The sequence below is a fragment of the Danio rerio genome, chromosome 18 (assembly GCF_052040795.2).
Source record: "Danio rerio strain M-AB ecotype USA chromosome 18, GRCz13ab, whole genome shotgun sequence".
Lineage (NCBI taxonomy): Eukaryota > Metazoa > Chordata > Actinopteri > Cypriniformes > Danionidae > Danio > Danio rerio.
In genome coordinates, this window is record NC_141038.1 from 2,373,546 (window position 1) to 2,387,500 (window position 13,955).

Genomic DNA, 13,955 nt, shown 5'->3' on the forward strand with positions numbered 1-13,955 from the left:
TGGCCTGGCTCCATTAACAGTGTATGTGTGTGTGTTTTAATTGTCAGGATCAGCAGGCTGTTTAACGGGACGGAGCCCATCGTTCTGGACAGTTTAAAGCAGCATTATTTCATCGACAGAGATGGAGAAATCTTCCGCTATATTCTGAGTTTCCTGCGAACCTGCAAACTGCTGCTGCCCGACGACTTTAAGGTAATGAAATTATCATCAGTGCATTTATATCAGTCTATTTTGACAGTCTCAACATTTTTAAAAAAAATTATGAAAAAAACATAATTAAATTTATTATTTTATTATAATTATATATCAAATTAGGTGATTATATATTTCTTTATGTCAGTCTCAAAATATTTGTAAACAAGATTTCTAAAAAAACATTTTATTTTATTATTATTGTGTATAAATAATCAAATGAAATGGCCTGTTTATTTATATCAGTCTGTTTTGAGTTTCAAAACTTTTGACAACAAAATTAATTAAAAAAACTAATTATCTTATTATAATTATATGTAATCAGATACAATTAATATACATTTTAATTGTAGTGGTAATTGACTTTAAAGTAATGAAATGATCATTGTTTTATTTATATCAGTCTATTTTGAGAATCTCAAAATATTTGTAAACAATTTATAAAAAAAGCAGTGATTAAATGTATTATATTATTTAATTATATATGTGTGTGTGTGTATATATGTATATATATATATATATATATATATATATATATATATATATATATATATATATATATATATATATATGTATATATGTGTATATATATATGTATATATGTATATGTGTATGTGTATATATATATATATATATATATATATATATATATATATATATATATATATATATATATAATATGAAATGATTATATGTTTATGTTTATTCAGATCAGTCTCAAAACATTTGTAAACACAATTAACTTAAAGGTTTAATATATTATTATATTTGTATATGTAATCAAATTAAATGATTCATTTATCCATGACAAAAGTTTTGAAATTCAAAACAGACTAACAAAATTATTAAAACATTTATTGAATTAATTATATTATCAAAATTATATATAATTATATAAAATTAATATATTTTAATTGTTTTAATAATGAACTTTCAGGTAATGCAATTATCATAGATTTCTTTTTATCAGTCTATTTTAAGAGTCTCAAAATATTGGTAAACGGAAAAAAAAAAATTCTTCTTTAATTATATTCTTATAATTATATGTAATCAAATACAATTAATATACTTTTTAATTGTATTATTTATTGATTTTAAAGTAATTACTTTATCATCTGTTTATTTATATTAGTCTATTTTGTTTATTTATTACTAAATAAAATATTTAAATAATTATAATATTGTTAGAATAAAATAAAATCATGATTTATAAACAAAATGATTCAAAATATTTCTAAACCAAATTAATAAAAAAAGATGTTATTAAATTAGTTTTGTTATTACATAATCTAATGCAATTCATGTACATTTAATTTAATTTAACTACATTTAATTGTATTATTGACTTTAAGGTAATATTTTGAGCAGTTTATTTAAATTGCATTTATTTATTTTTTAGTTAATAATTTTTTTCCCAAAGTAAAAACAAAGGGCTCACAAAATAACTTATTCAGCAAATAAATATGGAAATATGGAAACATTTATTTCCACCTTTTTTTATTTGAATGTATTTGCATTGGAAAAACATACAAAACATTTGAAGTGTATTTAAACTTGTATTATTTTTATTATATTAACCAAAAATATTGTGATTTATTTGTTTATTTATTTTTCCGTTTTGCTAATTGTTTTCCAGACTAACCAAAATAACTCATCAAATTACTTATTCAGCAAATAAATATACAGATTATATTTATTTATTAATTTATTTCACCCTTTTTTATTTCAATATATGTGGATTTAACAATGTCTAAATGTTTGTATTAGGAAAAAAGACCTAATTATTTTTTACTGTCATGTATTTTCTCACACTTCTCACACTCACAAGTATCCAAAGCACATAAATCCCTTAATATTTCCCTCATGTGACTGAAGACACGGCTCATTTATGCTCATGAATAAACACTCCAAACATGCAAACATGATTCACGCTGCATTTACACACACGTTACATCTTGTAATCTTGATCTGGATTGACTGTGTGTTTCTCTCTGTTGGACAAAGCCTGCAGTTGAACTCATTTGATCTGATGATCAGCGTGTGTGAAATCAGCCGGCGGTGTTTAGTGTGTGCATGTGTCTGTAAGGCATCGTGCACAACGTTTCACTAAATCAATGCGAACGTGAAGCTAAAACAGAATATGTTTTGCATCTATCGGTGCAAAAAAGCATCATTTCTGCAGAGATGATGTGTTGCTGAGATGCTCTGGTAAATATAAAACAGCTTGATGAAGTCTAAAGGTGAAGTCTTAGTCATATCTGAACTGAAGGTGGCTTCACAGTGGCTCAATGCTGGCACTGTCACCTTACAGCAAGAAGTTTGCAGGTTTGAGTCTTGGCTGGACTAGTTGGAATTTCTGTGTGGAGTTTGCATGTTCTCCATGTGTTGATGTTGATTTCCTCTGGGTGCTCCGGTTTCCCCCACAGTCCAAAGAGTATAGGTGAATTGATCAACTAAATTGTCCGTAGTGTTTGAATGTGTGTGTGTGTGTGTGTGTGTGTGTGTGTGTGTGTGTGTGTGTGTGTGTGTGTGTGTGTGTGAATGAGTGAATATGGGTGTTTCCCAGTACTGGGTTGCAGCTGGAAAGGCATCTGCTGTGTAAAACATGATGGAATAGTTGGCGATTCATTCTGCTGTGGTGACCCCTGATAAATAAAGGGACAAAGTCAAAGGAAACTGAATGAATGAATGAACTGAAGGTGTGTTTTAGACTCGTGTTGCTGTAATTGTCTGCATTTAAACACGTTTTCTGCTCATTATAATGGTGAAGTGAGTTGTGTGATGCTGATTGCTGTTGTTTATGTGGTTTATGCTTGAATGCGTTTGACTTTTCATCTGTTTCTTACTGTTTTGTGATCATTGAAGTATTTTTTAAACTCCTGTAATACATCTAACTAAGTTTTGATCTGGATTAAATAGATTAAATAAAAATGAAGGAAACAAATAGAAAAAAAATGTATTAATTAGTATTCATTCGAAAATATATATATCATAATATTACCATTAAATATATAATAGATTTTTTAAATAGATTTTATTTACAAACATCTTGAGACAATTCACCCAGCTGTGTTTTAGTATAAATAAATAAATAAATAAAAATACAAATAAAATTTTCAAAAATTGGGAATAAAAAAATAACAATTAATATATATGACAATATAAATAATTGAATATGAATAATATTATTGATTTTGTTTGCAAATGTTGTGAGTTAAAATAACATTTGGTAATTTTTTCATTTATTCATTCAATTGTTTATTTTCTTGTTTAACAATTTTTAAAAATATAAATGACAAGTCAAGAAGAAAAGTATTTATTAATTATTATTTATTTGAAAAATATATTATAATAATAGCATTTATGGAATAATAAGTTTTTTTTTATAGATTTTTGTTTACAAATATCTTGAGTCAATCCACCCAGGTATGTTTCGATCTGGAATAAATAAAATAAAATAAAATTGAAAATATCTAAAAAATTTAATTAAATTAAATAAATTTAAATAATAAATAAATAAATAAATACAATAGTAAAAATTCAGAATAAAAAAATTAATTCGTATTCAGTTGAGTTAAAATAACATTTTGTTTATTTATTTATTCAATCATTTATTTTCTATGTTTAAGACAATTTTAATATGTAAGTAGATAAAATTAAAAAATGATGAAAAAAATGTATTAGCATAGTAACTCTGAATATTTGTTTATGATTTATTAACAAATGTTTTGAGACTCAAAATAGACTTTTGTTCAATCATTTATTTATTTATTTATTTATTTTTCCATGTTTAACAAAATGTTATAATGCATGTTACTCTTTCAATGTGCATAACCCATCCAGGTGTATTTTGATTTGGAATAAATAGATGAAATTTCACAAATAAATAAATTAAATGTTAAGAAAAATAATATTGATTAGTATTCATCTGAAAAGTTTTTATGAATTATAAATAAAATAATGAATATAACTAAAATGTATATTCGTTTTATTTGATTATAATTAATTTAATAATAGATTTATTTATATATAATTTTCTTTACAAATATTTTGAGATTCTCAAAATAGACTTATCAGTTCATCATTAAAAGTGCAAAGTACAAACGTTTGGTTATTATCCTCTGTATGTGACGTTTCAGCTCAAAATACCACACAGATAATGTTTTCTAACTGTCTAAAACTGACCCTTTTAGGTTTTGATCCTAAACCTTATGGTGTTTTGGTGACTGTCGCTTTAAATTCAAATGAGATGCTCTTTTCAAAAGAGGGCGGAGCTACAAACGCCTACGTGTCAGCATAGTGGCAGATTCAAAAACAAGACTAATGTTCAATATGCTAATGAGGGAGAGATGGTCACTAGTGGGCGGGGCTTTCCCCCACTGATGACACGTACAAAGGGAGAATGTCAATCAAAGTATTTCTGCAGACTGTTTTCATCAAGTCTGATTATAAAAACACTAATTAATACATTTTTACCGTTAGAATCTGGTGATATTTACACACTCTTACCACTCAAATGTGTTTAAACTATTTATTAAGGTTAATTTTGCATAATAGATCCCCTTTAAGTCCGCTCAATGCTAAATGGGACCCTTACATTGACTAGTGGAGCATTATTTGAAAGTGCTACTGATTTGTTTCTAATGAATCAGAGTGTTTTGATTGGGTGATAAGCGTCGTCCTCAACATCAGCATGTGTTTGACAGACTCTGGGAGAACTGGCGATCTGCAGAGCTGGGAATATCTGTGTCTTTGTCTCGGTCTGATGTGAGATGTTGTCTCGCCGGTGGGCACTGGAGTAAGATCATTATTTTGGATCACAACAGGCCTGTCGGAGCGCCTGAGCATGGGAATTGGGCCTGTTTCTGCTGTTTGGTGTTGGATTCATGAGGCTGGACTGTAGAAGTTTGCGGAGCTTCTTTTAATACCTCGTCTCTCCCTCCAGCACTGATGCGCCGCATGCGTTTTGTCATCTGCACTGTGAAGGGCACCAAAAAAAAAAGCACACAGAAATAAAAGAGCACCCTCACCTTCACTCAGATATACAGCTGAAGTCTGAATTATGAGCCCTGCTGAATACTTTTCACCAATTTCTGTTTAACGGAGAGAAGATTTCTTCAACCATTTCTAATCATAATAATTTTAATAACTCAATTATTTTATCTTTGCCATGATGACAGTACATAATTGTAATGTGAAGGGAACGCTGATAAAAGGAGTGCGTATCCAAATGCAGGTTTATTGAGTGTTCAAGCAAGCAATGATCATGATCTGGAGCAGACAGATATACAGTATACAGGCAAATCCAGAGTCGTAGTCAAATACACAGGCGATTTGTCAGCAGACAACATAAACAAACAAGGCAAGCTAAGGAAATTGCGTCATAATGTTTACAAATCTCTTACAAGCCCTGATGTGCGTGTGTGCACTGTATCTATAGTCCTTGTAATGAATGAATGGTGAGCTTCAGCGGTGTCTGTGTGTGTGTATAATCACCAGAACTTGGAACAGGTGTGTGTGAGCGGTGCATGACTGGAACTTGTAGTCCATGTGATGTCGGATTTGTAGTCCCTGTAGTTTGCAGCTGCTCGATCGCTGGTGATCATGACAATAATATTTGACTAGATGTTTTTCAAGATGCTAGTATTCAGCTTAAAGTGACATTTCAGAGCTTAACTTGGTTAATTAGGGTGAAGTTTGGGTAATTAGGCAAGTCATTGTATACCAGTGGTTTGTTCTAGAGACTATACAAAATAAATATTGCTTAAGGGGCTAATAATATTGAATTAAAAACTGCTTTTATTCTAGCCAAAATAAAACAAATAAGACTTTCTCCAGAAGAAAAAATATTATAGAAAATACAGTGGAAAACTCCTGAATCTGTTCAACATCATACGGGAAATATTTAATTAATTTAATTTAATAATTAATAATACACAAAGAAAACAGTGTATTTAGCAGAGCTGAAAGTAAAACACATTCCCCCCACATGTCTAATCATAATAGTGTTAATAACTCATCTCTAATAACTGATTTATTTTATCTTTGCCATGATGACAGTAAATAATATTAGACTAGATATTCTTCAAGACACTTCTATACAGCTTAAAGTGACATTTAAATGCTTAACTAGGTTAATTAGGGTAAAGTTAGGCTAATTAGGCCTAATTAAGTCATTGTATAACAGTGGTTTGTTCTGGAGACAATCCAAAACAAATATTGCTTAAGGGGGCTAATAATATTGACCTTAAAATGGTTTTTAAAAAATTAAAAACTGCTTTCATTTTAGCCGAAATAAAACAAATAAGACTTTCTCCAGAAGAAAAAATATTATCGGACATACTGTGAAAAATTCCGGAATCTGTTCAACATCATCTGGGAAATATTTGAGAAAGGAAAAAAAAAATCTGACTTCAACTGTATATACGTATTTTTTCGTACGCTCTGTTTAATGGAGAGATTTTTTTCTGAACATAATGCTACTTAAGTTTATTATCCAGATCAATTAATATTAAGATAAAAAATAGTTGCACGATCATTTTTGCGATGTGCTTCTGATGCTTTTGTGAAATGTCGCCCTGATTGAGCTGCTAGATTTCATGCGTTTTCTTTTGCTTCAGCTGTTGTAGATTTGCTTCTTTATTTGCGATCATTGTCTTGTTCACGTTGGTTTAGCTTTAGCTGTGGGATGCAGGAATGCAACCGATTTCACTGTTAACTGCGCTTTAATTCTTCGCAGTTATTTAATCATTAAGGATTCTCAACACCGTGTTTCTGCACGAAACAAAACTTCTTCAACTAAACAGTACCCCCTTTCACACACACAGACCTTTCTGGAGAATTACCAGCAATTTTCCGGAAATGGATCATGTGTGAACCGGCCCTTTTTGAAAATACCGCTAAATTCATTCCGGCAATTTTCCGAAAGAAGTCTTATTTCTTTTAGTTTTTCTTTTTAAAACTTTCAAGGTCAATATTATTACTCCCCCCATTTTTTTAATTGTCTACATAACAAACCACTAATGTCCAATGACTTGCCTAGTTAACCTAATTACCTTAGTTAAATGTCTCTTTAAGCTGAATAGTGTCTTGAATAAGAATATCTAGTCTAATATTATTTACTGTCATCATGGCAAAGATAAAATAATTCAGTTATTAGAGATGAGTTATTAAAACTATTATGATTAGAAATGTGCTGAATAAAATCTCTCCATTTAACTGAAATATTGGACAAAAATATAGAGAAGATCTAATAATATTGCCTTCAACTCTCTATAAGCACTTGTAGTTCATGCAGGAATAATGCGGTTTACATGTTGTTATTCTTCTGGTGTACAGTTGATCCGTCTCTGTCTGCTTTCTGAAAGCGTGTGTATGATCAGTCATGTGCTTTATTTACCATTCAGTCTGCGCGCCGTTCATGACTGCTCGCATCAATCTTTATGCAGATTTACTCTGCGAACGCTGAACACAGAGCAGATCCTGAGACGAAGCGCAAACATTCGCACCTCGGAGTCGAGCACGAGCAGTGCCATCTGGAAGTGAGGGACATTAAGCAGAAACTAAAACTTAAAGGCTTCGCCGAGAGGAACTGCTGCATTTGACAGTGTGTGTAACAACATTTACTGAAACACAAACATTGTGTCACTTGCAATCTATTTGGTGCATCTTTGATGAAACCAAGAAAGAACTGTATTGTTTTAGGTAGGTATGTCCCAGGTTTTCTGCCTTCGAGTCATTTGATTTTGAGTATCTAACGGTACCGAAACCCGATCCGATACTTCTATAATGCATAAAAAAAGAATAACAGATCTAAGATCTTCCCTATGTTTTATTTAATTCACCTTATTTCAACAACAAACAGAGCACTTCTGTGAGGTAGCCTGAACAATCAAGTAACAAATAACATCTACTCTTCCCTTTTGGACTTTAATGCAACAGTAAATATAAAAACAAAGAGCACCTCAACTTAAAACACTCGGCAGGCAATCCCAAGTTTGCATATCTCACAGTTTGCTATAGTAATGTTGTTGTCATTAATGTTATAATGCCTCCCGATCGAGACATACTCGTGCTTTCCACTTCAAGCTGCTTCCGTGTTTTACTTTGCCAGCATTTAACCAATAGCATCTCTGCTGACATCCATAGATGTCGTCCCACACATGTCTGTTTCTTTGTGAAGTCAGGAAAGAGGTCTGAAGGCTCGTACACACCGTGATGCTTTTCGTTTGTGTTTTTCGAGACGTTTTTCCGCATTCAAACCCAAGCAATTTTCACTGGCGTTGAGCAGAAGAGCAGTGTTGCCAGATGTAGCCGACTGATTCCAGCCCAAAAAGTATCCAAAACCCGCCAAATATAAAAATACCTGCCCAGTCTTCTGTAATCATGAAAAGTGGGGGAGGGGGGTTGGGAGGGTCGCAAAAATCACGAAAAGTGTGGGGCGGTGGGTTGGTGATGGTCGGGGTGGGATCGATACTTGCGACAATGTGTGTGGGTGTGTGGGCAAAACCGCCCAAATTTTCTATACCCGCCTATGTCATTTCATACAAGCACAATGGTTTTTAAAACCGCCCAACATTGGCAACACTGCAGAAGAGTATGCCAAATCACTCCTTGATGTTAGATGGTGCCTAATGAAAACCAAAAAGACCCCGGTGAACAGAGTGGCGCTACACAACTTTAAGCTTCTGTCACCCGCTTGTAACAGAGAAGAAGAAAAGAGAGAGAAGTCGACACGCTTGTTGTTAAAATTACTGGCGATTCGAACAAGCATGGATGGTTCAAGTAGTAGCTCCAGCTCTAACGATGGAGAAATGATGAGCGTTCACCAGTGCAATAAGCAGCTCCACGTTCATATAACCTCCTGACATCTTCTTCAATGTGTCGCTCGCCTTGACAGTTTTGCGCTTGAGCAACTCCAAGTACTATTTACAAACTATTATTACTAATGATAGTACTGTTAAAAAATTATAATTTTTTAAAAACAAATGTGCCAATCTGATTGTTGGAGAAGGTTTTGATGCGGCGCATCAAAAAAAAAAAAAACGAGCATGAGGCATTTCTTAAAAAACGATGCTTTTACGCCTGGTGTGTGCACGATCACATTGGCGGCCTTAATTAGTCACAACGATGACAGATAACGCTCCAACGTCCAATTCCGATCCAGTCTGAAACTGCGTAATCAGGCTCAATATCTGATCACGTCATCGGATCTGGACATCCTTAGTTTTAGGCTCCTTTGATTAAAGGCCCGTGCACACCGAGACTTTTTTTGCTTGCGTTTTCCGTCTACGTTTAATGCCTCATTACTAAATAAAGACTGCAAATGTGGTCGTGCACACTAACGAGCAAAACGGCAGGCATAAAAGCGTCATTATTATGCTGCGATCACACCAGATGCGGAACGCGCGTCAAGTGCGAGTGATTTACATGTTAAGTCAATGCAAACGCGCGAATAGACAGCACAATACGCGCGAATGGCGCAGCGCGAATTGAGCGTTTTGCGTGAATCGCTCCAGTTCGGAAATCTGAACTTCAGCGGACATTCGCGGCGCGTTAACCCATCAGGAGCTTGCTCTAGTGGGGGCGTGATTGTGACGTATCGCCTGTTGTCGGTGTCCCAGGGGAAATCCTCAAACCGACACAGACAAGAAATTCATCAAACTGGGCTGGGCTTAGTCAGAAGCACCGCTGAAAGCCTCCATCAGCCAGGTTAAATTTCTGGAGGAGTTTATGAGCTTAAAGAGCTGGATGCACCTCTGAAAGGATCTTGTGAACTCGGACACGGCTCCAAACGAATCGGCGCTGTTTTTCAGCCTTCATAAAGCACATAAACACTGTTATTGTCTTTATAAAATCCATGTTAGCCATTTAGCTACGAAGCTAGAGTCACCGGGCAGACAGAAGCCCCGCCCATCACGCGAATCCGCGTCTGTTCTGAAGTGAATTTGACGCGCGAATGAAGCGAGTAATCTCAAATGTTCACGCAGCTATTTACGTGCGATTTATCTGCGCTTTCCGCGTCTGGTGTGAACGTAGCGTTAAAGAAACGCCTCATGCTCGGTTTTTTTGACGTGCCGTGTCAAAACGTTCTCCACCAATCAGGTTGCCACTTTTGTTCACGTGCACAGAGCTGCTGAAGTTAGAGTAAACAGCACATGGAGGCGCTCAAGCGCAAAACTGTCAATGTGAGCGACACATTGAAGAAGATGCCCAGAGGCGATATGAACGTGGAGCTGCTTACCGCTCTGGTGAATAATAATCATTTCTTCATCGCTAGAGCTGGAGCTGCTGCTTGAACCATCTATAACAACAAGCGTGTCAACGTTGTCTTCTTCTCTGTTACAAGCGGGTGTCAGAAGCTTAAAGTTGTGTAGCGTCATCTAACATCAAGGAGTGGTTTTGCACACTCTCCTGCTCCACGTCAGTGAAAATAGCTTGGGTTTAAATCTGGAAAAACGCTGACGATGAACGCAAACGGTGTGTACGAGCCTTAATTCACACTTTAAAAGCACAACATTTGTTTGAAACGGAAACGTTTGTAGTGTTGAATCACTTTTGAAGAAGTTATTTGTTGAAACCGAGGCAGAATTTATTTTCCTGAGTTTTCTTGATGAATGAAAGCGCAAACATTCGCACCTCAGAGTCGAGCCGAGCAGCGCCATCTGGCCGAGTGGGAAATTAAGGCGAAACTAAAACGAGGCGAAAAAACCCCTGGCAAGAGTTCGCCGAGAGGAAGAGCAGCGTTTGGCAGTGTGTGTGAAGAAAAGCAGAGGCCTGAAGCTTCACATCCTGCCAAACGTGTGTATTGTGACCTGCGGGCTCCACTGATGCCCCTCTGAGCAAAACATGCCACCCTCAGCCATCCTGACACCACACACACACACACACACACACACTCACAGGCTTGTCGTTGTGTTTTATTAGTGTCGTTTGCATCACTATTGCTCATAGAAACTTCAGTGTGTGTCTGGCATACAATGCTCATGCTTTGAGAAAGCAGATATGTGTGCAAAAGGGTCAAGGATGGGTAATGGAAAATTAAAAAAGCACAACAATCATCTCTATTTATAAATACAGTCATATGTATGTTTGTATGTATATTTAAATGGTGGCTCAGTGGTTAGCACTATCGCTTCACTGGTTCAAGTCCCGGCTGGATCAGTTGGCATTTCAGTGTGTTGGCGTGGGTTTCCTCCAGGTGCTCCGGTTTCCCCCACAGTCCAAACACATGCGCTATAGGGGAATTGAGTAAGCTAAATTGTCTGTAGAGTATGAGTGTGTATGGATGTTTCCCAGTGATGGGTTGCAGCTGGAAGGGAATTTGCTGTGTAAAATACATGCTGGATAAGTTGGCGGTTCATTCCGCTGTGGCGACCCCTGATTAATAAAGGGACTAAGCCGAAAAGAAAATGAATGAATTAAAATAAAAGCTATATTAAAGTTACATAACATTCAACTTATTTAAGAATGCATATCACACATCAGAATATATTCATTTTATACTGAATTAACAATATAATATAACAAAAAAAAAGTTAATATAGCCAATATGGGAGTGAATCTTTAGTTATAGATCAAACACTATATTCTGTGAACTATTAAAATGTTTATTTTTTTGTATAATATTTAAATGAGATGCAAATGATTGCATTTATGCATGCATGATTGACAGGTCAGTGAGCGGTGTCCGGGATGCATCAGAATACATTAATATCATATCACAAATCTCACAAAAAGATGAATTCTGAGTCACAAAATGATTTGGTGCCCTAAAATTAGCGCTAAAGTAATCTGTAATGTCTGAACAGATATTAAAACCAGATGTTAACAAGCTCAAATCCTGATTCAAAACCTCTCTCTTTTATTGTTTTGCAAATTGAGCAGTATTTTTATCTTGATTTTTAGCTTTTCTTTTTAAAGGAGCACTGAAAACAAATATGCTGTTAATTCCAGTATCGCTTCAAAGCAAGAAGGTCGCTGGTTCAAGTCCCAGCTTGGTCAGTTGTCATTTCTATGTAGAGTTTGCGTGTTCTTCCCGTGTTGGCGTGGGTTTCCTCCGGGTGCTCCGGTCATTCTGCTAAAGAAAAATGAACGAATATATATATATACAGTTGAAGTGGGAATTCTTCAAATATTTCCCAAATGATGTTTAACAGATTCAGGAAATTTTCACAGTATGTCTGATAATATTTTTTCTTCTGGAAAAAATCTTATTTGTTTTATTTCGGCTAGAATAAAAGCAGTTATTAATATTTTATGAACCATTTTAAGGACAATATTATTAGCCCCTTTAAGCTATATTTTTTGTTTGACTGTCTGCAAAACAACCCATCATTATACAATAACTTGCCTAATTACCCTGACCTGCCTAGTTAACCCAATTAACCTAATTAAGCCTCTAAATGTCTCTTTAAGCTGTATGGAAGTGTCTTGAAGAATATCTAGTCAACTAATATTTACTGTCATCATGACAAAGATAAAATAAATCCGTTATTAGCAATGAGTAGGCCCACACGGAATCTGCGCGCGCAGATGATCTGCAGAATTCTGCAGATTTTTAGCCCATCATTAATTCTGTTTATTATCTTGAGTAAAAATGTGTAAATCTGTATTTATTCAGTTTTTAAATGAATTACAGTAATCTTATTGACTAATATAAAAGTGTTCATCTGATTCATGTACAATGCAGTTTGTACAGTAATTTTAGAAGAGATATAATATGAGAGACTTGCTTTGTTTACCAAATAAAGTGAATCTAATTGGATTTGCATTTTAAACATTAAATTAAAGTTTATAAGATGTTGTTTTTTTATTTCCCATATTGAGGTTTTAGTTCTGATACTCCCAAAATTCTGAAAAATTCTGAGACTTATTATTTGGGTAGCACACATATTCTGAATGCCTTCAAATGAGCCATTTTAATCTAGATTAATTGAGTTTAATTAAAATGATCTATGCCCACCTATAATTAAAGAGCCCATATTATACATGAAATAGGGTCATATCTTGGTTGTAAGGGTCTCCAACAACAGTCTAACATGCATGCAAGGTCAACAAACACTTTCATGGTCTTATAATCTGCATTTGTTTTTACCTAATTATCCCAGCGTCTCCCGTATGAATCGTTCAGTGATTCATTTGTTCCCAAACCCCTCCTTAGCGCGAAGCTAATCTGCGCTGATTGGACCAATGACAGCTTGTTGCGATTGGTCGACTGCCTTCAGTGAGAGTGAAATGCCCAACAGCTAATCAGCAATATAAAAGTAATCACAGTTCATACACGCTCGATAGTGTAGGCGTGGAGTTTAGCTGCCAGTGGGTCAATGTAAATACAGACGATGGACTTGAAAATTCAGACGACTGACTATTTTATTGAGCAAAAACTCCAAAAACAGTTGAGGAGATCTCCTAGCTTCTCACTCTGCTCTTTTCACAGACACAAACACACACACACACACACACACACACACACACACACACACACACACACATTGCCCTCGTCCGCGCACACACACATACCTCCGGGCGACAACGCGCGCGAGCACACACACATACCTCCGGGCGACAACGCGCGCGCACACACACATACCTCCGGACGACAGCACACGCACACACACACTACCCTCGTCCACGGAGCTCCGTAAACAAAGCAGCACGCGTCGCGTTTTTAACGTGACTTTGCACGCGATATGAGAATATAGCCAGTTAACCTGATACAGTACACGCGGTTACAAGTAACAAATCACAACTAAATACATTTG

The 13,955-nt window shown here is 34.9% G+C and overlaps 1 protein-coding gene across 5 annotated transcripts in view; it reads left to right on the forward strand.

Moving 5' to 3' along the window:
• kctd15b (potassium channel tetramerization domain containing 15b) overlaps nucleotides 1-13,955 on the forward strand; it is a 48,795-nt gene that overhangs the window by 23,327 nt on the left and 11,513 nt on the right. For all 5 annotated transcript variants that reach the window (XM_087291885.1, NM_001003527.2, XM_087291882.1 and 2 more), the window contains 1 exon segment: nucleotides 48-192. In XM_087291885.1, the coding sequence (XP_087148011.1) occupies nucleotides 48-192 (145 nt within the window).